The sequence below is a fragment of the Lolium perenne genome, chromosome 3 (assembly GCF_019359855.2).
Source record: "Lolium perenne isolate Kyuss_39 chromosome 3, Kyuss_2.0, whole genome shotgun sequence".
Lineage (NCBI taxonomy): Eukaryota > Viridiplantae > Streptophyta > Magnoliopsida > Poales > Poaceae > Lolium > Lolium perenne.
Window position 1 is genome coordinate 270,173,939 of NC_067246.2, and position 25,041 is coordinate 270,198,979.

General features: G+C 42.5%; 3 protein-coding genes across 5 annotated transcripts; all 3 read left to right on the top strand.

Annotated features, from left to right (window-relative positions):
* The first annotated feature begins 201 nt into the window (after window positions 1-201).
* LOC127344589 (uncharacterized) lies at window positions 202-4,831 on the top strand. Of its 2 annotated transcripts, none has more exons than XM_051370897.2 (7): window positions 202-361; window positions 2,158-2,299; window positions 3,131-3,278; window positions 3,355-3,430; window positions 3,941-4,052; window positions 4,138-4,229; window positions 4,481-4,831. In XM_051370897.2, the coding sequence occupies exons 1-7, from the start codon at window positions 326-328 to the stop codon at window positions 4,496-4,498; spliced, it is 624 nt and encodes a 207-aa protein (XP_051226857.1). In that variant the 5' UTR covers window positions 202-325; the 3' UTR covers window positions 4,499-4,831. The 2 variants fall into 2 exon arrangements, with proteins under 2 accessions (XP_051226857.1, XP_051226856.1); XM_051370896.2 differs by having other exon boundaries at window positions 203-361; window positions 4,454-4,831.
* A 423-nt stretch (window positions 4,832-5,254) lies between these two features.
* Window positions 5,255-7,711, top strand: LOC127344588 (jacalin-related lectin 3). Of its 2 annotated transcripts, none has more exons than XM_051370894.1 (6): window positions 5,255-5,370; window positions 5,787-5,979; window positions 6,079-6,321; window positions 6,412-6,738; window positions 6,832-7,047; window positions 7,134-7,711. In XM_051370894.1, the coding sequence occupies exons 1-6, from the start codon at window positions 5,270-5,272 to the stop codon at window positions 7,509-7,511; spliced, it is 1,458 nt and encodes a 485-aa protein (XP_051226854.1). In that variant the 5' UTR covers window positions 5,255-5,269; the 3' UTR covers window positions 7,512-7,711. The 2 variants fall into 2 exon arrangements, with proteins under 2 accessions (XP_051226854.1, XP_051226855.1); XM_051370895.2 differs by having other exon boundaries at window positions 5,259-5,370; window positions 5,797-5,979.
* Window positions 7,712-9,205: 1,494 nt separating this feature from the next.
* LOC139838169 (tyrosine N-monooxygenase-like) lies at window positions 9,206-24,733 on the top strand. Its single transcript, XM_071827540.1, has 3 exons — window positions 9,206-9,218; window positions 24,378-24,442; window positions 24,497-24,733. The coding sequence occupies exons 1-3, from the start codon at window positions 9,206-9,208 to the stop codon at window positions 24,731-24,733; spliced, it is 315 nt and encodes a 104-aa protein (XP_071683641.1).
* Window positions 24,734-25,041: the final 308 nt, after the last annotated feature.

Here is a 25,041-nt window from a genome sequence, read left to right on the forward strand (position 1 = left end):
CTACTTAATTAATAAAAGTTTTTGTTGGTTCCAAAATTTGGAACTAGTGAAATTCATTTGTTTTATTTTGAAAATTCTTGGGATGTTACAGAATCCCCCCCAAAAAAAAGTCGATCTTGTTTTCCAAGAAGTAAAAACTGTCAGCAGTCCTATCATGTGCCGTCAGCGCGGGCCGTAAACCTGGAAAAGAATCCAGACAAAAGGAGGGGGAAACAAAGAAAAATAAAATAAAAATCCTCTCTTGGGGAATCTCCGGCTCCCCCAGCGGCAGGCAGCGTCAGCCGCCCTCCTCCTCGCATCCGGCGCCGACCTCCTCTCCCCCGCCATGATGGACCTGGATCCCCGCCTCTACGAGAACGTCGTACGTACGCTCATACCCCCCGCCACTTGTGTAGCTTTGTTGCTGGTGTTGGTTTGGTTAGCGAATCCGTCTAGGAGGAGGTGGGGGACGAAGTAGATGGATGGGATTGGTGCTGCCATTAATGGCTCCTGTGAATTTCCCCCGTTCGTGCGCGAATTCGCGGAGTACTCAACTACTCATTGCTTCGTGTTGGGCTATTAGATATTTTTGTGTGGGTTTCTGTGATTATTGGAGTGCGCGGACTGGATGATCTGCTCGTGCTAGGTCTTTTAGAGGAAAGAAGATTGGAACTATCTAGATGAGGTTGTTGTACTAGGAAAAAAACAAGAGATTGGTACTTCCAGATTAAGGTGGCTTGTAATGCTAAAAGTCTAGGTGGGACTTTGTCAACTGCGTGGCTTTCCAGTGAAAAGATATTGGAACTGTGTAGATAAGGTATCCTGCAATCTAACGGAATTGATGAGAGAAATTACTTGGCGTACGACAAAAGCCCATCCGATCTTGGTACGAACCAACGACGGGCCGTGAGGATGCTCCGTAGGTTTGCAATCAACGGACCCTGTTTTGCATCATACAAAGATCGGACAAATTTGTCGTACGTGAAACATCACTCATTAATGAGGCACTCTGCATCATGGTGATAAGTGGCATGCTCGGAAGCTTTCTTAGTGTTCAGTGACTCATTTTTTTCGGGTAATGCGTCATGAAATCCAGTTTTGGCATTCAACAAGTTGAGTACAGAACTGCAGAGTGGAAACATTTGAACCACTTGTGTTTTTTGAAGTAGACATTGAAGTACTGTAACTCTGCAAGTAGTAGTTCCCGTATGATCAAAACGTAAGTACTACTGCGCACACTATCCGGTCAGTAGAAAATGTATACTTGATCTTTTCCTAGAATCCATGAATCTACGTGCCATCAATTTATTATACGTGGATCCTATTATTGGCCAGAAATTAAGGGTCTGTTTGGATTATGACCATGCGCGCCCTGCCAAATCGTGGGCATGCCAATTATTTGGCGGACGATTTCGCCGCCGTGGTCTTGCCAAGCCACGGGAGAAAAAGTGAATGCATGACCAAATAATTGGAAGGGAGATGTAATCTTGGCTTCCAACCAAACTAATGCCCGCATCCCGAGTCAACGCCAAAATATTGGTTTGGCAGTTGCTGGCTGCAATCCAAACAGACCCTAAACCTTTGTTGATGTTGGTGCGGCAGTGCAACCCAACCATTTGTGTCCTGTGTTTGCCGCCGGTCTACCACCAATCTACTGCAATGCAACGATTACTTGGTCGAATCACATCATCTCATTACCACTTCCCTCCTTTGCCACTAGCCTGCATCCTCCCTAAAACCGTGGGCCTGTATCTCAACTGGTAATGGTTCTGTGAAAGAATCTGTCCTGAGTCCTTACCCTGTTTCCAACATGTATGGTTGCCATCTGTAATTTCACAGATGATAAAACATGCCAGCGGTATCAACAGTTATTTTGAAGATCATTTTCTTCTTGGACTTGCTTATATCTTTTAACTTCTAGGGGGTATGTACTTCATTAATATCATATGCATGATAAATAGGAATTCAGAAACTACTAGTTAAGAGAGCACTGTTAGTATCTCGCTGTTTGCATGGATAATAAATGCAGCTATTTTCGTTGAAGTGAGTTTGCAGTAGTATTTGTCTTCCAGCATTCGATTTTTTTTTCTTTCTAAAATTTTGATGTTAATAGTTATGCCGTCATCTTATATTTAGTAATAGTAATACTATTGACAATGGAATTTCTTCCAACTGCAGTCTGTCAGTGATAACGATGTTCGCGACATAGTGCTGTCTTATCTTATGCACAACTGTTATAAGGAGACAGCAGAGACCTTCCTATCCAGCACTGGGTTAAAGTTACCTATTGATTATACTGTAGATGTGGATAAGCGTAAAGGTATTTATTTGTGGGTCAATACTCAATACTTAATCTTGCATTAGCATTGTCCAGGGATGTGTATTTCTTTTACTTATTAAATAAATTGCACACGTAATAACTTCTCTTTATTTCTGTAAATTTCCTGTCCGTTCTGGACTTATGGTTTACAAATGATCCACTTTGCCACTACTTTTCCACTTTCGTAACCTTTTCATTCCAATTTTTGTATTAATTAAAGATCATGAAAGATGCCTTTTTTTTCAAGAACCGGCTACAACTGTTGCCTGTTTTTCCATTAAGGTTTAGCAAAGATGTTATAGTTGATACACGCGGTTTCACCGCCCGCCTACACACACATACACACTCACAACTACTCCTCGCTACTACCCGCTGTCTGCATAACTTCCATAACTCTAGCCTTTTTTCATATATAAGAAAAGATATGTACTAAAAATACTAACTCAGTTAAGTGAAATGCTCTTGCTAGATCAACTGGTCAATGCAAGTATGGAACTGCTCTTCATTTAACCAATGGGATATTGACATGTAGCCAATACAGATGCCATTGTTGTTCACTGCCATTTATACTACGGAGTCTACGTGACTAGTGGTTGGATGTGATTTTTGTTGCACGCCATTACAAATGAAGTTATATTGTGCACTCTCAGTCTTAACCTATGAAAACTTTGTGGTTCAAATATATCTTTAATGTATCTGAACTTATGTATCACGAGTTCGTGACAATATATAGTATGCCAGTTTCAAAGAACAACCATTTTAATTCCCATTTGTCTCCATGCATGGTTATTTGCGCCCCAATCCTAACGCTGTATTCTGTTTTTTATTCAGCAATTTTAAATTCGGTGTTGGAAGGGGATGCTGTGAAGGCCATAAAACTTACAGATGAATTGGTGCCCAACTTGCTAGAGAATGATAAGGATTTGCATTTTGATATTTTAAGTCTGCACTTCGTTGAGCTAGTTCGTTCCAGAAAATGGTAACTAACAAAGTTTATTTTTGGACGGTGGAAGTTGGGTTACATGGTTTGATTCTGGATTTTTTTTGACTGACAGCACAGAAGCAGTTGAGTTTGGTAAGAAAATGTTGACACCATTTGGAAAAATTCCCAAGTATGTTGAGAAATTAGAGGTACATTTTTCTTAAACGACAAATGTCGTTTTCAGTATATACAGTAGAGTAATTTGGATTAACTGATGCATGAGATATGAATGCGCTGGTACGGAAGGATATACCAAAACAAACAGTACTGGTACCATGCCACCTCAAATCTGGCCAGTTTTGTAGTCTTCTGTATTCTGAATGATATCGATTGCTTTAATTGAGTTTGCTAGACTATCATCTGTTTTTATTATGTTTAACAAATACATCAGATCCAATTGAACGATATTTGCCCTGAATCAGTATTAATCATGGCTCTGACTATGAAGTAGTGGCCCATTAATATCATCGCCATTATTGGGCGCTAGATTTAATCAACAGAACATGGGCTGAATATTGTTGAAGTAGAGAAGCACCATTCAACCAATCAAATACATATAACATTTTTTAGCATGGCAGATATGGGGATGTAGTGATGACTGGTGTGTCTTAACTATGTTATGGATGGAGAACTATGGAAATCCTTGTTTTATTATGCAGGATTTTTTGGCCCTTCTAGCTTACGAAGAGCCTGAGAAGTCACCCATGTTCCATCTACTAAGCCCAGAGTACAGGCAGAATGTTGCAGATAGCTTGAATCGGGCTATTCTCGGTATGTTGTAAGATACTCTCCTTAGTTACTGGTGTCATAGCTTCATATGATCTGATTGTGATCCTTTTCTCTTGATGAATGACAGCAAATGCTAATCTACCAGCATATTCATCATTGGAGAGAGTGATACAGCAATCTACTGTGGTTAGACAATACTTGCAGCAGGAAGTTGGCAAGGTAACTAATCATGCGTTTGTTTCTCTCACTATCAATTATTACAACAACAACAACAACAACAACAACAACAACATCAAAGCCTTTTTCCCAAGCAAGTTAGGGTAGGCACTATCAATTATTACTAACCTGGTTTAATTTTGTTAACACATTTGATATATTTTCACAAATAATATCCACTTCAATTGACTACGATGCACGCATGACATTTGAAACTCTTGGAGCAGGATTCTTACACACCGTTTTCTTTGAAGGCCTTTCTGAACAAGTAAGGTGCAACCAATCGACCTTGAGAAGCGGAAAGTCCTTTGGACCCATGGTGCCCTTGAGAGTGCGGAAACAACTCCGAGAAATTTACACAGTTTTCCATTAAATAGAACAGCGAGATTGCACATATCTGATAGAACTGCCTTGTGCAGCGAGACCCGTTGTACCATGGAAGAGGGATGTTGTATGAATTATGATTTTTATGCTCGTGTTTTCCCTTAGATGTAAGATGTACATACCGGGAAGTTGTGTATGATCGTTGAGAGATTTTTTTAGCTCGAGCCAAATTGTTGTGCACAGTACTGTTTTGCCTGATATTTACACATTGTTTGACGTGACTGGAAGAAGATTTGGATGGGATCTGATGCCCGCCAGTTCATCTGGGCTGACGGACTGTTCTTTCCATACTTAATTCTTCCACTTGAAAGAGACGGATGCTGCATTCTGTTGCGTTCATCGTTCCAGTGCGCAGGTAAAGAAGTCGGCCATGAAGAAGTAGATAGAAAGGGATGCACCGATACAATACAACATTCTCATTGAGAATCGAGCTAAAGCAGGGGCACCAGCCACCAGGAGTGGTGGCTTCTTTAGTTTTCCACCGTGAAACGCGAGGAGGAATCACGCAAAGCCAGCCGAGAAATCGTTCCCTTTTCGGCCCCTGGTGAACGGGATACGGCAATTAGATCACATCACTATGGTCAGCGAATCGAGTTCTCCCCGGGCCCTTGGCTATCTCCAGCTGCGGCTGGTGATGTTCTATAAAAATGTAGCTGGACATGCCAGTGCTTCTTGTCAACCTAGAAAGCTCATCACTGTTGGTCGGCTTGACCTCTGTTTCTCCGCGTGAGGGCTCTGTTTGTCTGGGCAACAGAACATGGTACCGTAACTCTTCCGCTTTTGTTTATCCACTACCTGTGGGTTTCTGCACATTTACCTGATGCTTGTACGTTTAGAAAGATAGAGGACAATCAAGGTTCTTTTGTTGTATAATTTGATGGGAAAAGGCTTGAGTACTCAGTAGACAGTGGCATCCTCGAATTCTTCAGAAATGTTCTTCCAGAATTGTTCAGGCAGACATTCATCCTCTGATTACATACAGCTCGGACAGTTCGCCTACTTGCTTGCGATTTATGAGATCAAAATGATTTACTATTAGTATTGAACATCCAGTCGCCTGATTGCATACAGTTTTCGTTCACTAATAGTAGAGTGGTGCTTATTTGATGCATCTCTAGTATAGCATCCAATTACTACTATTTGTGTTCTTTTGACCAAAACGTTAAGCTGTCCAAGTTGTCAACAGAGCTTCGGAGGCTCAAACGGGAAGAACCCAAATCCTTCCAGTGCCCCGTCGGCGCTCCGAAACATAACGAGATCCGTCGACAGGAACGGCCATCGGTACGCTGACGGCAATGCCGGGTATGACATGGTTCTCGCGAAGGAACAGAATCGAAACCCATCACAGATCTCAACTCTCTCCAACAAGGTGATCAATGAAAACTTAACCTTGCTGTAATCTTGTAGCTTAGTGGTACGTAACTGTGATTAACCATCCAGGTTACTTATAATATATCTTGCCCTGCAGATGGTCTCATTTCCTAGCTTTATCTCGGACAACGGAACCATGACCATAAGCACGCCGGAGAGGTTCGGTCCGTGGGGAGGCACCGGCGGCACCATATTCGACGACGGCATATACACCGGCGTCAGGCAGATCACCATAACGCGAGGACTGGGGATATCCTCCATGAAGGTCCTCTACGACCGGAACGGGCAGGCGATATGGGGCGACAAGCGCGGCACCAGCGGGGCGGCGAGGCCTGAAAAGGTAACACGGTTTGTTCAGCTTCAGTTTAAGAGTCAGTTTGACGCTTGGTGAGTGAGTGGTACACTTACATGGCGTTCTCTGTTTTGGCAGATCGTATTCGATTTTCCAACCGAGATCCTGACGCACGTCACCGGGTACTTCGGCCCGACGATGATCATGGGCCCGACGGTGATCAAGTCTATCACCTTCCACACGACGAAGAAGAGCCATGGACCGTTTGGGGACGAGCATGGCACATTCTTCTCCAGCTGCCTGACCGACGGAAGGATCGTGGGGTTTCATGGCAGGGGTGGATGGTATATTGACAGCATCGGGGTTCATGTTCTGGAAGGGAAGGTGCTGCCGCAGAAGGCCGCCGACACGAGCCCGTCGCGGCAAACCGCGCTCGCATTGCCGACGAGGGATATCGGAGACGAGGTAACGCTAACACCGATCCCTTTCTGCGGGAAGTAGTGGACTGAGGCAAGAACCAAGGTGTCGATCTGAAATTTTGGACTGACGATGTTTCAGGTTACATATGGCGTGGTGAAAGAACCGATACCGATAGGGCCGGGGCCATGGGGAGGGGAGGGAGGGAAGCCATGGGACGATGGCGTCTACACGGGAGTGAAGCAAATCTACATCACGAGGAACGAGTTCATCGGGTCCATTCAGATCGAGTACGACAGGAGTGGGCAGTCTATCTGGTCTACCAGGCACGGCGATGGTGGTCAGATCACACACAGGGTGAGTAGAGCAGAGCCAAGATGCTCACTTCTGTTGTGAACTCCGCATTAAGATTGACTAATAAGATGTCTAAAATGCGTGCGCAGATTAAGCTGGACTACCCACACGAGGTGCTGACCTGCATCTACGGCTACTACAACGCCTGCGCAGGGGAAGGGCCAAGGGTGCTGAGATCGATCACCGTCGTCAGCAGCCGGGGCAAGTACGGGCCGTTCGGTGACGAGGTCGGGACGTACTTCACCTCCGCCACGACGAAGGGGAAGGTGGTAGGCTTCCACGGTCGGAGCGCCCTGTACCTCGACGCCATCGGCGTGCACATGCAGCACTGGCTGGGAGACAGGAACACCGCTGTCTCCAATCCCAAGACCAGCTCCAACTCAAAGGCTATTGTTTCCAGCAACAAGGCTGCTGCTCCTACTACTACTACCTCCTCCAAGTACTACATCTCCAAGTATCTGTTTTGATTTCGCTTCACCTACCGGCTGTACCGAGACTGAGTTTGCAGGAGAATGCTTTTGCGTTTTTGTACCGAGGAATCGTTGTGTGAATGTGTGTGATCTTGTTATCTTGTATCGAAAGATAAAACTACATCTGGCTTGTCTTGTGTTAAGCCAACCAGGACCGTACGATATGATGATCTATGCATTTCGCGAACATTCTCTGATGGCCCTAGACGGGTGGACCCGTGAAGCGTGTAAGAGGGTCTCCAGCTGCGTCCCCCAAAGCGACCTCCAAACGGCGCCAAATCGAGCATTTGAGGGACGTTTTTTTTATTTCGGGCCGCGTTTGGGGGACGTCGCTCCCAGCCGCGTCCCCTAAAAGCGCCCCCAAACATTAAAATAATGTATTATCCCCTTTGTTGCATTTTTATTTCAATAGAGAGAAGAAATTTGTAGGAACGGTGAAAACTTCGAAAAACATGAACTGAATTTCAAAGTAGTGCAACATAAATAAATTACATATAAAAACTTCGAAAAAATGAACTAATTTTTAAAACTACTTCTTCTTTGATGGCCTCGCCTCGTCGTCCTCACGGAGGCGCTTCCTGCTCGTCACCTCTTCCGAAGAGCCAGTGTCGTTCGACGCGTCGAAGGAACTTGTGTCCCCCTCGTCGTCGACGGTGCTCGCCGGCTGCGCCTTCTCCTTCGCCTGGACCCTTGCCCCCTTGTTTGCCGTCACCGCCTCCTCAACCCCTTCCTCCTCTCCTCCTTCTCATGGCCATCGTCGGTCTCCTAATACTCCTCCTGGCTGTCAGTCGGCGGGGCACTAGAGCTGCTAGGTGTTGCAACTTTGTCCCACCAATGGCGCCATCCCGGCGGCTTCCCCTCGTTGTCGGTGTCCGATGGCAAAGAGAGGTTGCTCATGGTGAGAGAGGATGGTGAGAGAGGAGAGGAGAGATGAATGGCGCTGGCTAGTTGTAGATCGGAAAGCGCATACGTAGGCGTTACTGAGCGCGGATGAATGGCGACACAGATATCGAAGAGAGCTCCGGTTGCTCTTTCGCGGAGTTCGCGCATCGATCGATGCGGTTGCCACTGCGACGGTTCCCCTTCCCGGCAACTGCACCGTTGCTAGGTAGGCGATGGTTGAGCGTCCGTTCGTGAATCGCTGACGCGTCGGTCCCGCCACTACTCATCTCGCTTCTCAATGTGTCCGGCGTGCCCAGAGCGTCCCCTGTGGACCGGGGATGGGCTCGAGGCGCCGGATACCGTATTGGACTGCGCCGGATGGAAATGACGTTTGGGGCGCGCAGTTGGGAACAAAAAATATCCGACGCGTACAAAAGATGCCTTTGGGAATAATTTTGGGGGACGCGGCTGGAGATACTCTATGGTATTCGATTCTATGTTCCGGATGCTGAACGGACGCCCCTCCATTCCAAATTAATCAACGCAGCTTGCCAGCTTTCTTCTTTAGATAGGGATGTATGTAGATTTTAGACAGATTTCTTACGAGAACTCTTTTTTACCACCAAACTAAAAGCCGTCTATTTCCAGTGATCCAAGGGCTCATGTGCTCTGGTACTCCTCTATCAGCCCGCGGAGTATTGACACCAAATCTCATCCAAAACTGACGAAGTACCTCCACCAGGGGCAAACCGGTAATCCCGGCTGTTTTGTTACCTTCTTATTTTTCCCTTCTGTTTCGTACTGCGACAATGGCGGATCAAGGTAAATGGCAGGGTTAGATTTGCGTATCTGGCTAAGTCCGCCGGCGTTCAGATGGGTAACGTAAGAACGTAGTCCTCTGATTATAACCCTGGGACATGAATGAAGAACGTTTTGTTATAACAATTGCACCAGGAACAAGTTTTAGAATCTTGTGGGAACTGATTAATGGAACATTTGTTGTTCGATGGGATTTGCTCGCCTGACCTAGATGAGAGGCGACTCAGCGGAGCTTCTCGATATTAGGGATATGCAGAGATTCGTTTGCACGGAGGTGTGCACACAGGGTGGGGTGTGACATGCAAAAGGTGCATGTCACATGATCTCTATCCAGATTGTGGAGGGTGGGGCACGGATACATGGAGGGATTGTCGGAGGCGTTGGACGATGACGCTCGTTCTTATTAACCTGAATCCTCTTCGGCCGAAGAAGGTGCTGGTCCTTCCCAAGGGTGGCTGCGGCACTGATACACCCTAACTTCTTACAAACTATGACCATCAAAAATGAATTTCACTCTGTTCCATGCTTAGGGGTGGCAAGTTTATAGGTTGGGCAAAGTTTCCCTGACAAGAACTCCACTGACTAAGCAGTAAAAAGGTATGCAAAGGTATATCTCGCCATCACATTGTGAAGCAGTCTGATCGAATGCAGCTAAAATTAATATGCTCAAATTGAATGGAGGTTGCAGGGGGAGAGTGATCACTCGCAAGATCCGTAGGGTATGTCAACCCTAGCATATCTCAAAAATAGAACCCCATAGTAGGGAGCAGGTTGGGACTCTCAATGAGCATTGCAATGTCACGTCACCTCAAACTATGTATCGCATATCATGCATGTGGCCGTGGAAGAAATAAACATTGGTATTAGGAAGCTGCAAAAAATACGCAAAAGATCAGATTGGCTTGAAAGTCAGCTACTGCATGACTAGGCCTATGAAGGAGAACATTTTTCAAAGGTTGTATGGCACCTATGAGACATGTGACCTTGACCCCAGGATGCTCCATCAGATAGCGACAACTAACCGGGGGACTCAAGTGTTCAGGAGACAACATCAAAACCTCAGGGAGGATAACCAAAAAATCCTTGATCGTTTATTTTGGGTATTCCCCGAGACTATATATGCATTCCACCATTATCATCCGGTGCTGCTAATAGATGGTACCTTTCTCACTGAAAAGTACAAGGGTATAATCTTGGCAGCGATCATAGCAAAAAAAAAACAGCTCTTGCCTATTGCCTATACACTAGTGGAGAGAGAGAGAACAAAGATAGTTTGTTATGGTTCCTCACCTGCTTGAAGAGGAGAGTGGTGAAAAATCGGCCCGATATTTGCATCATCTCAGATCGCAACGCGGACCTATCGAACACGCTCAGAATATATTCTAGCATTCCTCGGACTCTGATTGGGTTGGCCTGACATAGAGAGAAGGTGGTGCACGAGGCATTTGGTATCTCATTTTTACTCAAAGTTTCATGAACAAGGATTGGTTCAAGCTATGCAAGAGGATGTGCATGCATAAGACATGAACAAAGATGACTGCTATTTGGTGTGCGATAAATAAAGAAATTGAATGTGCTGCCTTGCCACCGAGAGAAGACCGAAGGGGCCGTCGGACGTAGATTACCGAGAATTGCCTTGATTTGAGTAAGTGGACGCAAGCTCACGACGTTGGGGTCGGCACGACATAACGTCCAACAACATGTTGGAGGTGTAAATGGTGTGCTGAAAGGTGTGTGAGCCCTCCCTATCACATCCCTGATTCTTGAAACTTGAAACTGGACTTGTCATACGTTGCAGACAAAGTCCATATCGCAAATGCACAAGACCAATTGAACAAGCTATGGTCTAAAAAGATGCAACAACATCTGAATGAGAAAGCAACAAATCCCAAAGCCATGGGTTTCGGTAAACTGACACACTTAGGAATAACTAGAAAATCCGCGTACGGACGAAGTATGTGAAAGGCCACCACACAGGATCAAGAAAGCAAGCTGTTAGCATCGGCCCCAAAATGAGCTGAAGCTTTTTGGCTACCCAGGTAGTAATGTCCTCAGGGCGGCAGCATCACAGAACATCGGGCGTTGACAATTACATATCTCCTTAATTTAACACTTACAACCTACTCAAAACATGGAACGGTGAGTTCTTGGCCTAGTCGTGGATCAACACTATAGGGACGTGTGGCTAGAAAAAAAAACCAAACTGGTTCCAGATCTGATGTTGAAAAGAACCGCGAGGGGACGATGCCAATATCGACATTATAGAAATGACATGGATCATAGCCAGGCAGGAGAACCATGCCGTTGTCGCCCGCGAGGGGAAAGCCCTTACCACAGCAACAACAACCCGAGATGATGTATTTTTTTGTTAGCATAAATCTGTATGTGGTGTTTTGTAATAATTTTTTTAAAAGGGCATGGTACAATGGATGCGTGCACTTAAATAATGGGCATGCATGCAAAAACGACCCTGCATGATTGTGCATGTTAAATGCATGCATGAACTTTGAAGTTTGTTGACACATATTCTCACATATTTGCAATATATATGATGTTATATCCATGTTTTATATTAATTTTTTGGGATTTACCAATGATCCTCTTTATTTGGGCTATAACTCTGCAGGATAGGAAAATCATGTTTTGTGTATTTTTAACTTTTAGGGACCTTAACGAAGTCAAATTGAGCTAGGATTTTGGGAACATCAGAATTTCATCGAGAGAAGCATTTGGAGCGGTTGGACCTCACGAGATGGCTAGGAGGGCCAAAAGAGGCCTGCTGGCGCGCCCAGGCAATGAGGGCGCGCCACCACCCCTCTTTCCCTCCTCGATCGTATGATTCACTTGATTCTTTCGCTGACGGACTTCGTTTGACCTAAAAATCACTATATAAGGGACTTCCTCAGGCTTCCTCGAGAGGAGCACGGCGGAAATAGAGAAACACCGAAACTGATCTAGAACTAGCGGACATTGGAGGGGGAAACTCCACCGGAGACGCCACCGGAGGGATCCCCACCTTCTCCAACATCTCCACCGTCATCACCATGATCGAGAGAGAGTATTCCACCTCTGGAGAATGTGTTTGTGGCAGTAGCTTGATCATTCTCTCTCTTTTTCTTCATAGATTCTAGTACCATATGAGCTGCCCAATATGATTATGGTCATATATGTAATTCCTATGTGATGGATCTTTATTTTATGATATTGATATATGAGACTGTAACCTATTTTGTGTAAGATGTATTGATAGATGCATATCATGTACCACGTTCTTAAGTGCTTGTTCTGATCCAACTTGTATACAAGATCATGCGTGGAGAGAAGTGTGTATTAGATGGAGTAGCATGGTGGTAGTGATTGGATAGTAACAACAAATTCATAATATACTATGATATTTACCTTTCTTTTGATGTCTCACTAGGGATAAAGTGAATACATGTGCTATGTTTATCATGTGACATCGTGGTAATCTTGTTTGTTGTATGTAGCATATTTAATATTCAAACATTATGTCATATTAGTTAAAGTTATACTCTATTGATTTTTAATTTAAGATTGCTTGGAGTTTTCCTTTCTTGAGGAGTATAAGAGAGATGTGTTACATCATATCTATGTTAGGACGTGATGCCCTTATGAATGCTTATCAAAAAAGTATTAAAGTTCCACCAATATTATGCCATTGATGAATTGCTAGTGTCCACTACATCTTAAAAATAGAGTAGACATGTCAACCCATGAACCCCGGTCTATTTTAAATCACTAGAAACACATTTCCAACATTTTTACCTTGTTTATATTTTCTACTCTTATTCAATCCGAAAATACCAAAAATACTATCTTCATATACACACACACAAAACCCAAATACTCTTAAGTTTTATTGTGTTTTATTTAGTTTACTTAAGTTGTTTACTTTACTTTATTTCTTAGTTGTATTTCCTATTACTAATATGAAACCTTGTGATTGACAACCACAAGGTAGAGTTGGGGACACAAGGCAAGAACTTAATTTTGCAGGTTGCTTGAAGAGGAGAGGAAAAATTCAGCTTCTAAGCCAATTCCCCGAGAGTTCAATATAAAACCTTGAGTCATCCTTGTGGAAAAAATATGCTTGCTACAACACTCTGCACTTGAAGCCCCATCGTATTGGTACACATATATTGTTGCCAAGAATGATGTAATTTTTTAGTTTCATAGAGCCCTCTTTGTGGTACATTCAATGTGTGTACTTTAATAATGGGCATGCAGTCATTAGCCAAATCCCATCGATGCATGCATATGTATTTAAATATTATTATTTATTACTAATGTGTGATTGTGTGTGCATGTTATGATGTTGCATTTACCAGACCTTTTAGAGGAGTCATCTGATGCCGATCACTGATGCCTCCTCTGATTTTACTCGGACGCCCACTTGAACTATTCTACGACCTTCAGGATTCACATGATCAAGAACATGTTAAATTCTCACGAGGGTTATGAGCAGCACCCGCGTGCTCACAGACTTCTTGCATATTTTAAGCTTACATCAAGCACAAAGAAGTTACTATTAGATCCCTCTCTTATGTCAGTCCTTGTTGATCATTGGAGACCTGAAACAAACATCTTTCACTTACATTGTGGGGAGTTGACACCTACTCTCTAAGCGATGTGTCCATGATCACTTGTGACAATATTTGTGATGTCTACGCACACTCCTTTTCCTGTAGACAGTGTTGGGCCTCCAAGAGCAGAGGTTTGTAGAATAGCAGCAAGTTTTCCCTTAAGTGGATCACCCAAGGTTTATCGAACTCAGGGAGGAAGAGGTCAAAGATATCCCTCTCATGCAACCCTGCAACCACAAAGCAAGAAGTCTCCTGTGTCTCCAACACACCTAATACACTTGTCAGATGTATAGGTGCACTAGTTCGGCGAATAGATAGTGAAATACAGGTGGTATGAATATATATGAGCAGCAGTAACGGCACCAGAAAATAGCTTGATGCTACAACTGGCGTGTGGTTGATGGGGCAGTACATATGCAGTAGAACAGTAAACAAGCGATGATTGCAGTATTTAGGGACAAGGCCTAGGGATTATACTTTCGCTAGTGGACACTCTCAACATTGATCACATAACAGAATAGATAAATGCTATACTCTACACTCTCTTGTTGGATGATGAACACCACTAATTGTGTAGGATTACACGAACCCTCAATGCCGGAGTTAACAAGCTCCACAATATTCGATATTCATGTTTAAATAACCTTAGAGTGCATGATAGATCATTGCAATTACACCAAGTACTAACATAGCATGCACACTGTCACCATCACACTATGAAGGAGGCATAGATCACATCAATACTATCATAGCAATAATTAACTTCATAATCTACAAGAGATTACAATCATAACCTACGCCAAGTACTACACGATGCACACACTGTCACCATTACACCGTGCAGGAGGAATAGAGTACTTTAATAACATCACTAGAGTAGCACATAGATGAATTGTGATACAAAACACATTGCAATCATAAAGGGATATAAATAAGCACTTCACTATGCTATTCATAATAGTGAATAAGTATTCTGTGAAATATAGCCTAAGAGACCCACACGGTGCACACACTGTCACCTTTACACACGTGGGACAAGGAGTCTCCGGAGATCACATAAGTAAAATCCACTTGACTAGCATAATGACATCTAGATTACAAGCATCATCATATGAATCTCAATCATGTAAGGCAGCTCATGAGATTATTGTATTGAAGTACATAGGGAGAGAGATTAACCACATAGCTACCGGTACAGCCCTTAGCCTCGATGGAGAACTACTCCCTCCTCATGGGAGACAGCAGCGGTGATGAAGATGGCGGTGGAGATGGCAGCGGTGTCGATGGAGAAGCCTTCTGGGGGCACTTCCCCGTCCCGGCGGCGTGCCGGAACAGAGACTCCTGTCCACCTGATCTTGGCTTCGCGATGGCGGCGGCTCTGGAAGGTTTCTTGTACCGTGGCTTTTTCGTCAATTGGTTAGTTCCGGAAAACGCATAAAATCATCATAAAGTATGTATAAAACATGTAGGTATTGTCATAAAACAAGCATGGAACATAAGAAATTATCGATACGTCGGAGACGTATCAGCATCCCCAAGCTTAGTTCCTACTCGTCCTCGAGTAGGTAAACGATAACAAAGATAATTTCTGAAGTGATATGCTACCAACATGATCTTAATCATACTATTGTAAAGCATATGAGATGAATGCAGTGATTCTAAGCAATGGTAAAGACAATGAGTAAACAATTGAATCATATAGCAAAGACTTTTCATGAATAGTACTTTCAAGACAAGCATCAATAAGTTTTGCATAATAGTTAACTCATAAAGCAATAGATTCAAAGTAAAGGCATTGAAACAACACAAAGGAAGATATAAGTTTCAGCAGTTGCTTTCAACTTGTAACATGTATATCTCATGGATAATTGTCAATGCAAAGTAATATGATGAATGCAAATATGCAAGTATGTAAGAATCAATGCACAGTTAACACAAGTGTTTGCTTCTTGAGGTGGAAGGAAATGGGTAAACTGACTCAACATAAAAGTAGAAGAAAGGCCCTTCGCAGAGGGAAGCATTGATTGCTATATTTGTGCTAGAGCTTTTATTTTGAAAACAAGAAACAATTTTGTCAACGGTAGTAATAAAGCATATGTATTATGTAAATTATATTCTACAAGTTGCAAGCCTCATGCATAGTATACCAATAGTGCCCGCACCTTGTCCTAATTAGCTCAGATTACCTGGATTATCATCGCAATACATATGTTTTAACCAAGTGTCACAAAGGGGTACCTCTATGCCGCCTGTACAAAGGTCTAAGGAGAAAGCTCGCATTGGATTTCTCGCTTTTGATTATTCTCGACTTAGACATCCATACCAGGACAACATAGACAACAGATAATGGACTCCTCTTTAATGCTTAAGCATTCAACAACAATTAATTTTCTCATATGAGACTGAGGATATTTGTCCAAAACTGAAACTTCCACCATGGATCATGGCTTTAGTTAGCGGCCCAATGTTCTTCTCTAACAATATGCATGCTCAAATCATTCAAATCATGGTAAATCGCCCTTACTTCAGACAAGACGGACATGCATAGCAACTCACATGATATTCAACAAAGAGTAGTTGATGGCGTCCCCAGGAACATGGTTATCGCACAACAAGCAATTTAATAAGAGATAAAATGCATAAGTACATATTCAATACCACAATAGTTTTTAAGCTATTTGTCCCATGAGCTATATATTGAAAAGACAAAGAATGGAAATTTAAAGGTAGCACTCAAGCAATTTACTTTGGAATGGCGGAGAAATACCATGTAGTAGGTAGGTATGGTGGACACAAATGGCATAGTGTTTGGCTCAAGGATATGGATGCACGAGAAGTATTCCCTCTCAATACAAGGTTTAGGCTAGCAAGGCTATTTGAAACAAACACAAGTATGAACCGGTACAGCAAAACTCACATAAAAGACATATTGCAAGCATTATAAGACTCTACACCGTCTTCCTTGTTGTTCGACCCTTACTAGAAAATATCTAGACCTTAGAGAGACCAATCATGCAAACCAAATTTAAGCAAGCTCTATGTATTTCTTCACTAATAGGTGCAAAGTATATGATGCAAGAGCTTAATCATGAGCACAACAATTACCAAGTATCACATTGTTCAAGATATTATACCAATTACCACATGTAGCATTTCCCGTTTCCAACCATATAACAATTAACGAAGCAGTTTCAACCTTCGCCATGAACATTAAAAGCTAAGAACACATGTGTTCATATGAACCAGCGGAGCGTGTCTCTCTCCCACACAAGCATGCATTTATTCAAACAAAAACAAAAACAAAAACAAACAGACACTCCAAGTAAAGTACATAAGATGTGACCGAATAAAAATATAGTTTCAAGAGAAGGAACCTGATAATTTGTCTATGAAGAAGGGGATGCTTTGGGCATCCCCAAGCTTAGATGCTTGAGTCTTCTTGAAATATGCAGGGATGAACCACCGGGGCATCCCCAAGCTTAGAGCTTTCACTCTTCTTGATCATATTGTATCATCCTCCTCTCTTGACCCTTGAAAACTTCCTCCACACCAAACTCAAAACAACTCATTAGAGGGTTAGTGCATAATCAAAAAATCACATGTTCAGAGGTGACACAATCATTTTTAACACTTCTGGACATTGCTCAAAGCTACTGGAAGTCAATAGAACAAAGAAATCCATCCAACATAGCAAAAGAGGCAATGCAAAATAAAAGGCAGAATCTGTCAAAACAGAACAGTCCGTAAAGACGAATTTTAAAGAGGCACCAGACTTGCTCAAATGAAAATGCTCAAATTGAATGAAAGTTGCGTACATATCTGAGGATCACTCACGTAAATTGTCATAATTTTCTGAGTTACCTACAGAGAATTAGGCCCAGATTCATGACAGCAAGAAATCTGTCTCTGCGCAGTAATCCAAATCTAGTATGAACCTTACTATCAAAGATTTTACTTGGCACAACAATGCAACAAAATAAGATAAGGAGAGGTTGATACAGTAGTAACAACTTCCAAGACACAAATATAAAACAAAATTACTGTAGTAAAATAAACACATGAGTTATCTCCCAAGAAGTGCTTTCTTTATAGCCATTAAGATGGGCTCAGCAGTTTAAATGATGCACTCGCAAGAAATAGTATTTGAAGCAAAAGAGAGCATCAAAAAGCAAATAAAAAACAAATTTAAGCCTAACATGCTTCCTATGCATAGGAATCTTGTAAATAAATAAGTTATGTAGGCATAATGCAACAGGCATAGGAAAACTAGACAAGCTCAACTTCAAAATTTTAAGCATATAGAGAGGTGTTTTAGTAACATGAAAATTTCTACCACCATATTTTCCTCTCTCATAATAATGTCCAGTAGCATCATGAGCAAACTCAACAATATAACTATCACATAAAGCATTCTTATCATGAGTCTCATGCATAAAATTATTACTCTCCACAATAGCATAATCAATTTTATTAGTTGTAGTAGGAGCAAATTCAACAAAGTAGCTATCATTATTATTCTCATCATCAAATATAGGAGGTATATTATAATCATAATCAAATTTATCCTCCATAACAGGCGGCACCAAAAGACCACTACCATTATAATCATCATAAATAGGAGGTAAAGTATCATCAAAGTAAATTTTCTCCTCAATGCTTGGGGGACTAAAAATATCATGCTCATCAAAACCAGCTTCCCCAAGCTTAGAATTTTCTATATCATTAGCAACAATGGTGTTCAAAGCATTCATACTAATATGTTCCATGGGTTTTTTAATTTTCGCATCAAACCATCCATGTCTTAACTCAGGAAATAGAATAAAAACCTCCATGTTGCTTTCCATTATGCCAAACTAGTGTAAAACAAGAAACAAAAAGATGCAATTGCAGGATCTAAAGGGAATAGCTTCGAGTACTTACAACGGCGCCGGAAAATAGCTTAGTAGCCAAGATCCGGAGTGTGAGTACCTTTTACCTTTCCTCCCCGGCAACGGCGCCAGAAAAGTGCTTGATGCCTACGCACACTCCTTTTCCTGTAGACAGTGTTGGGCCTCCAAGAGCAGAGGTTTGTAGAACAGCAGCAAGTTTTCCCTTAAGTGGATCACCCAAGGTTTATCGAACTCAGGGAGGAAGAGGTCAAAGATATCCCTCTCATGCAACCCTGCAACCACAAAGCAAGAAGTCTCTTGTGTCCCCAACACACCTAATACACTTATCAGATGTATAGGTGCACTAGTTCGGCGAAGAGATAGTGAAATACAGGTGGTATGAATATATATGAGCAGCAGTAACGGCACCAGAAAATAGCTTGATGCTACAACTGGTGTGTGGTTGATGGGGCAGTACAGATGCAGTAGAACAGTAAACAAGCGATGATTGCAGTATTTAGGGACAAGGCCTAGGGATTATACTTTCGCTAGTGGACACTCTCAACATTGATCACATAACAGAATAGATAAATGCTATACTCTACACTCTCTTGTTGGATGATGAACACCACTAATTGTGTAGGATTACACGAACCCTCAATGCCGGAGTTAACAAGCTCCACAATATTCGATATTCATGTTTAAATAACCTTAGAGTGCATGATAGATCATTGCAATTACACCAAGTACTAACATAGCATGCACACTGTCACCATCACACTATGAAGGAGGCATAGATCACATCAATACTATCATAGCAATAATTAACTTTATAATCTACAAGAGATTACAATCATAACCTACGCCAAGTACTACACCATGCACACACTGTCACCATTGCACCGTGCAGGAGGAATAGAGTACTTTAATAACATCACTAGAGTGGCACATAGATGAATTGTGATACAAAACACATTGCAATTATAAAGGGATATAAATAAGCACTTCACTATGCTATTCATAACAGTGAATAAGTATTCTGTGAAATATAGCCTAAGAGACCCACACGGTGCACACACTGTCACCTTTACACACGTGGGACAAGGAGTCTCCGGAGATCACATAAGTAAAATCCACTTGACTAGCATAATGACATCTAGATTACAAGCATCATCATATGAATCTCAATCATGTAAGGCAGCTCATGAGATTATTGTATTGAAGTACATAGGGAGAGAGATTAACCACATAGCTACCAGTACAGCCCTTAGCCTCGATGGAGAACTACTCCCTCCTCATGGGAGACATCAGCGGTGATGAAGATGGCGGTGGAGATGGCATCGGTGTCGATGGAGAAGCCTTCCGGGGGCACTTCCCCGTCCCGGCGGCGTGTCGGAACAGAGACTCCTGTCCCCCAGATCTTGGCTTCGCGATGGCGGCGGCTCTGGAAGGTTTCTCGTACCGTGGCTTTTTCGTCAATTGGTTAGTTCCGGAAAACGCATAAAATCATCATAAAGTATGTATAAAACATGTAGGTATTGTCATTAAACAAGCATGGAACATAAGAAATTATCGATACGTCGGAGACGTATCAATGTGGTAAGCCATTGGTCCTTGCATCACATTCTACTATTTGACCACTCGAAGTAGTAGGTTTCCTAGGCTTTCTAGTGCCTGCTAACACCCGCGTTGGGCAACGTCCTAGGCGTGTCCCTCTAAGCTAGCTAGTCAACCATTTTGCTAAGTTTCCTGCCAATGCAAATAATGAGACGGTGACACGGATAATGAAATGGTGAGGCGGCATCTCTTTGCATATTTTTTGTATCTTTTTGGTATAATGTTCCCTTCGTCACATGGTGACGTTGTTCACCTGAGTCTCATTAAGATTGCCGATGAAATAGTGGATGCCCCTTTACCTCTCATCCCCATATACAACTTCGGTTCAACCATTCTCGCTCATACCTATAGGGGGTTATGTGACGCCACTTAGAAAACAAAAGTGTAGCTTCCTTCATTCATGGTAGTGGGAGTACCTTTTGGACGTCCCTACATAGTCAACAAAATCTATCCATAAAACTACGCACATGAACATCATGGCTCTCTAACATTTGGAAGTCAGTGGATACATGCAAAAATGGTCAAAAAATGTGGTACACGGTTGCTACCCCGAATACCACCAGGAGTTTGAGGAGCTAGAGGATTACAGGGTCCCATGGCACCCATGGACGATTCAGGATGCTTAGGCCGTTTGGGGTGCCTAGACCCCACCCGAGGACATGTTGAGAGACTTGAGCTTGTTGATGACACACTGCAACCTCCTCTTCATGTGGATGGTTGAGACATATAACCCATAGCGAGTCATACGGCAGTTTGGTCTCTATCAAGATGTCCCCCGCCCTTACCGAGATGACTAAACAATGATGTGCTAAGTTCAGCCATTTTAATTAATAAAACCACATATTGCATTTCAAGTACAATTTATTGCATTTAAATTTAAAAACTTATTAGATTGTAGGCAAGACAATAAAGGCATGAATTGCATCGATTGGAGGAGACATAATGACATGTGGATTACGTTATGGACTGTTGAGTGGCATCCAATATAGTACATAAATATAGTTCATGCATTCTTTATATTCATTTATCATCACACACATGCTAATAAAATTTATCACTTACACAAAGAGTACAATGATAACATACCTTCCACGTATAATCAATTTGGTGGAAATCAATTAGGCGGAATAAATTGGTGGGAAATCAACATTCTTTATTAAGACATTAACTTGAGGTACAATACAGCAGAAATTAAAGTACAACTCTACACTACAGCTGAAATTAAGATACAACACTAAAACTGAAATTAAGATATATTGCTCCTATAACATCACTCTACATGCCCTGCGTCCAGCTTGAATATTTTTCGGTCCTGTCCCCGCGTTCTTCTCCTGCATGTGCCTTTCAGCATCACTTTCTCTTAATATCTGCATTTCCATCTCATAGCCTCCCTGCGCACCTCTTCCTCTACATACCTGCGTGCAACCTCCATCCTCCGTTGGTTCACCTTCCAATTTCAAGCTTGCTCTGCCCTTAACTCTCTCTCTCTCTCTCTGCCTCCCTCCCCGTTAGCATTAGGAGCATCCCTTTTTGAATGCTCCTCCACGAACCATGGTTAGAAAACCTTAACCATCGTTAACCAACGGGCTAGTCTAGTAGAGACTTGCTAGTGACACGGTGTTGTTTGCAAATCACACAAGTACTATTTTTCCAGCTTAATACAATTCTAGCCTTGAGTACAAATATTTATCGTGAACAAGGAAATATGATAATAAATATATTATTATTGCCACTAGGTCATATTTCCAACATGAACCTCTCTCACCGTTAGTGCCCAGCCCTGGGCAGGAAATCCCTCACGGATCATACTTCCGTACGCGTGGCCTACACCGCATGAATTGCCCGTCCAATTCCTGGAGCGAGGAGGAGATATCCTCGTGGTTGGGAGTAATTATCCTAACTACGGGGATCTCTTGGATTATCACTATTATTGAGCTCTTCCGCATTACTCGGTGAGTAATATCGATTGAATACGAGTTACATCATCTACATAGAATAGATCTTGGATGTTCGTGTAGGACGCATTTTTTTGTTTTATATGCATGTTCCCCTTCAGGACTTCCGTAAGCAAATAGCAAACTTTTCATTGTCGGGGCTGCGATTGCTGGAATTGTGAATAAGTTTTGGATAAATGCAAAATTATTACAGTTGCCGGGATTTTGTATTTGAGGAGTGCCTCACTTTAATTTAAAGGCGCTTGTAAGTACTTCATTTATTTGCATTTGCAGGGACTGTCTAAGACTGCCTTTATTTTTTAGTTTGCAGGCATTGTTTAGGTAATGCGTTTATTTATAATTTGAGGCACCTTTCAACAATGCCTGGACATATAATGAAAGGTATCTTAGAAAAGTGCTACAAAATGAAAATAGAGGCATTTCTGATAACAGCCTTAAATTGAAATAGAAGACATTTCAGAAAATGCCTCAAAATGAGAATAGATGCAGTTTAAATAGTGCCTCTAAACAAAAGTACTCCTAATAATTACTAATCTGAAAACCACTAAATGCAACATTTTATTTTCTTCCTCCAAATATTTTTTCCCGTATTTTCTGTAGAAGTAGCTGCAATACTCTCTCTCTCTCTCTCTCTGCCTCCCTGCCATTAGCATTAGGAGCATCCCTTTTTGAATTCTCCTCCACGAACCATGGTTAGAAAACCTTAACCATCGTTAACCAACAGGATAGTCTAGTAGAGACTTGCTAGTGACAGGATGTTGTTTGCAAATCACACAAGTACTATTTTTCCGCTTAATACAATTCTAGCCTTGAGTACAAATATTTATCTTGAACAAGGAAATATGATAATAAATATATTATTATTGCCTCTAGGGCATATTTCCAACATGAACCTCTCTCACCGTGAGTGCCTAAGCCCTGGCCAGGAAAGCCCTCACGGATCATACCTCCGTACGCGTGGCCTACACCGCATGAATCGCCCGTCCAATTCCTGGAGCGAGGAGGAGATATCCTCGTGGTTGGGAGTAATTAGCCTAACTACAGGGATCTCTTGGATTATCACTATTATCGAGCTCTTCCGCATTACTCGGTGAGTAATATCGATTGAATACCAGTTACATCATCTACATAGAATAGATCTTGGATGTTCGTGTAGGACATTTTTTTTGTTTTATATGCATGTTCCCCTCAGGACTTCCGTAAGAAAATTTAGTAAACTTATATAAGCAAACTTTTCATTGTCGGGGTTGCGATTGCTGGAATTGTGAATAAGTTTTGGATAAATGCAAAATTATTACAGTTGTTGGGATTTTGTATTTGAGGAGTGCCTCACTTTAATTTATAGGCGCTTGTAAGTACTTCATTTATTTGCATTTGCAGGTACTGTCTAAGACTTCCTTTATTTTAGTTTGCAGGCATTGTTTAGGTAATGCGTTTATTTATAATTTGAGGCACCTTTCAACAATGCCTGAACATATAATGAAAGGCATCTTAGAAAAGTGCTACAAAATGAAAATAGAGGCATTTCTGATAACTGCCTTAAATTGAAATAGAAGACATTTCAGAAAAATGCCTCAAAATGAGAATAGATGCAGTTTAAATAGTGCCTCGAAACAAAAGTATTCCTAACAATTACTATTCCGGAAACCACTAAATGCAACATTTTATTTTCTTCCTTCAAATATTTTTTTCCGTATTTACTGCAGAAGTAGCTACAGTTTTCAGTGCCGCTGATTTGGGCACCTGACGGCCGGTGGTTCTGACGCTGCGCTTGTTACAAACTTTCCATGGTGGTGCTGATTTGGGCATCCGTTTCCCTTCTTCCAGGGAAGAAGCAACTATGAGGAAGAAAGGCAAGAGACCGTTAATGAGGAGAGAAGAGGATTAAGTAACATAGCTACTAACATCACACTTTTTAAGATACAACGAGTCTACAAACTAATTAATTCGTACAACTGTGATACTACTTTGATGTTACTAATCACTATGAAGGTGCTAACATAGAGTAGTAACATGTGCATGTTACTACACTATGTTACTCCCCACTATGTAACATAGAGTAGTAACATGTGCCAGCTGCGGCATGCATTCGCAAGGCGTTTCGACTGCATCCCATAGCTCCCTTCAATGTGCCCCACGTCGCCATCACCGACACCATCGTCGCCGGCTACGGCGTGCCCAAGGCAAGCCACCTCCTCCTCAGCAGGACCGGCCTGTGCTGAAACCCGACCGTCTAGGACGACCCGCTCAGCTTCAAGCCGGAGCGCCACATGGGAGATGGCGTCGAAGTGGCGCTCACAGAGAACGACTTGAGGTTCATCTCGTTCAGCACCGCCCGCCGTGGTTGCATTGCAGCGTCGCTAGGGACAGCTATGAGCGTCATGCTCTTCGGCTGGCTCCTACAGGGCTTTACATGGGTCAAACCAGCTGGAGTATCGGCCATCCATCTCATGGAGTCCAAGCAAGACCTCTGATTGACATCTGCACGCGGAACCACGCCTGCCGGTGCACCTCTACCGTCAGAGACTCAGAGCACGTGAAGCTTGATCCATCACGGCGTGCCATGCATGATGCACCCTGAACAACTGAACCCCATCTCTTCTCTTTCCATTTTTTGTTTTGAACCTAGGCAATAACTTTTTCATTTATCAAATCGAAAAACAGCTTGAACAGTTTATAAGTGAAACCGTCCAAAAATCCGATACAATAACCAACACAACGCCGACCCCGAGATTGCACCTGGCCCATACGAGTCGACGACCAAGCACCCGAATGAGTAAAG

Bases quoted from the DNA above. Each gene is read 5' to 3' on its own strand.
- LOC127344588 (XM_051370894.1), top strand. From the start codon at position 5,270: ATGCCAGTGCTTCTTGTCAACCTAGAAAGCTCATCACTGTTGGTCGGC. The intron at 5,980-6,078 runs GTGATCAATGAA...CTTGCCCTGCAG, and splicing joins TCTCAACTCTCTCCAACAAG to ATGGTCTCATTTCCTAGCTT. The intron at 6,322-6,411 runs GTAACACGGTTT...CTGTTTTGGCAG, and splicing joins GGGCGGCGAGGCCTGAAAAG to ATCGTATTCGATTTTCCAAC.
- LOC127344589 (XM_051370896.2), top strand. From the start codon at position 326: ATGATGGACCTGGATCCCCGCCTCTACGAGAACGTC. The intron at 3,279-3,354 runs GTAACTAACAAA...TTTGACTGACAG, and splicing joins CTAGTTCGTTCCAGAAAATG to CACAGAAGCAGTTGAGTTTG. The intron at 4,230-4,453 runs GTAACTAATCAT...CTCTTGGAGCAG, and splicing joins TGCAGCAGGAAGTTGGCAAG to GATTCTTACACACCGTTTTC.
- LOC139838169 (XM_071827540.1), top strand. The intron at 24,443-24,496 runs GCAAGCCACCTC...CCGACCGTCTAG, and splicing joins CCGGCTACGGCGTGCCCAAG to GACGACCCGCTCAGCTTCAA.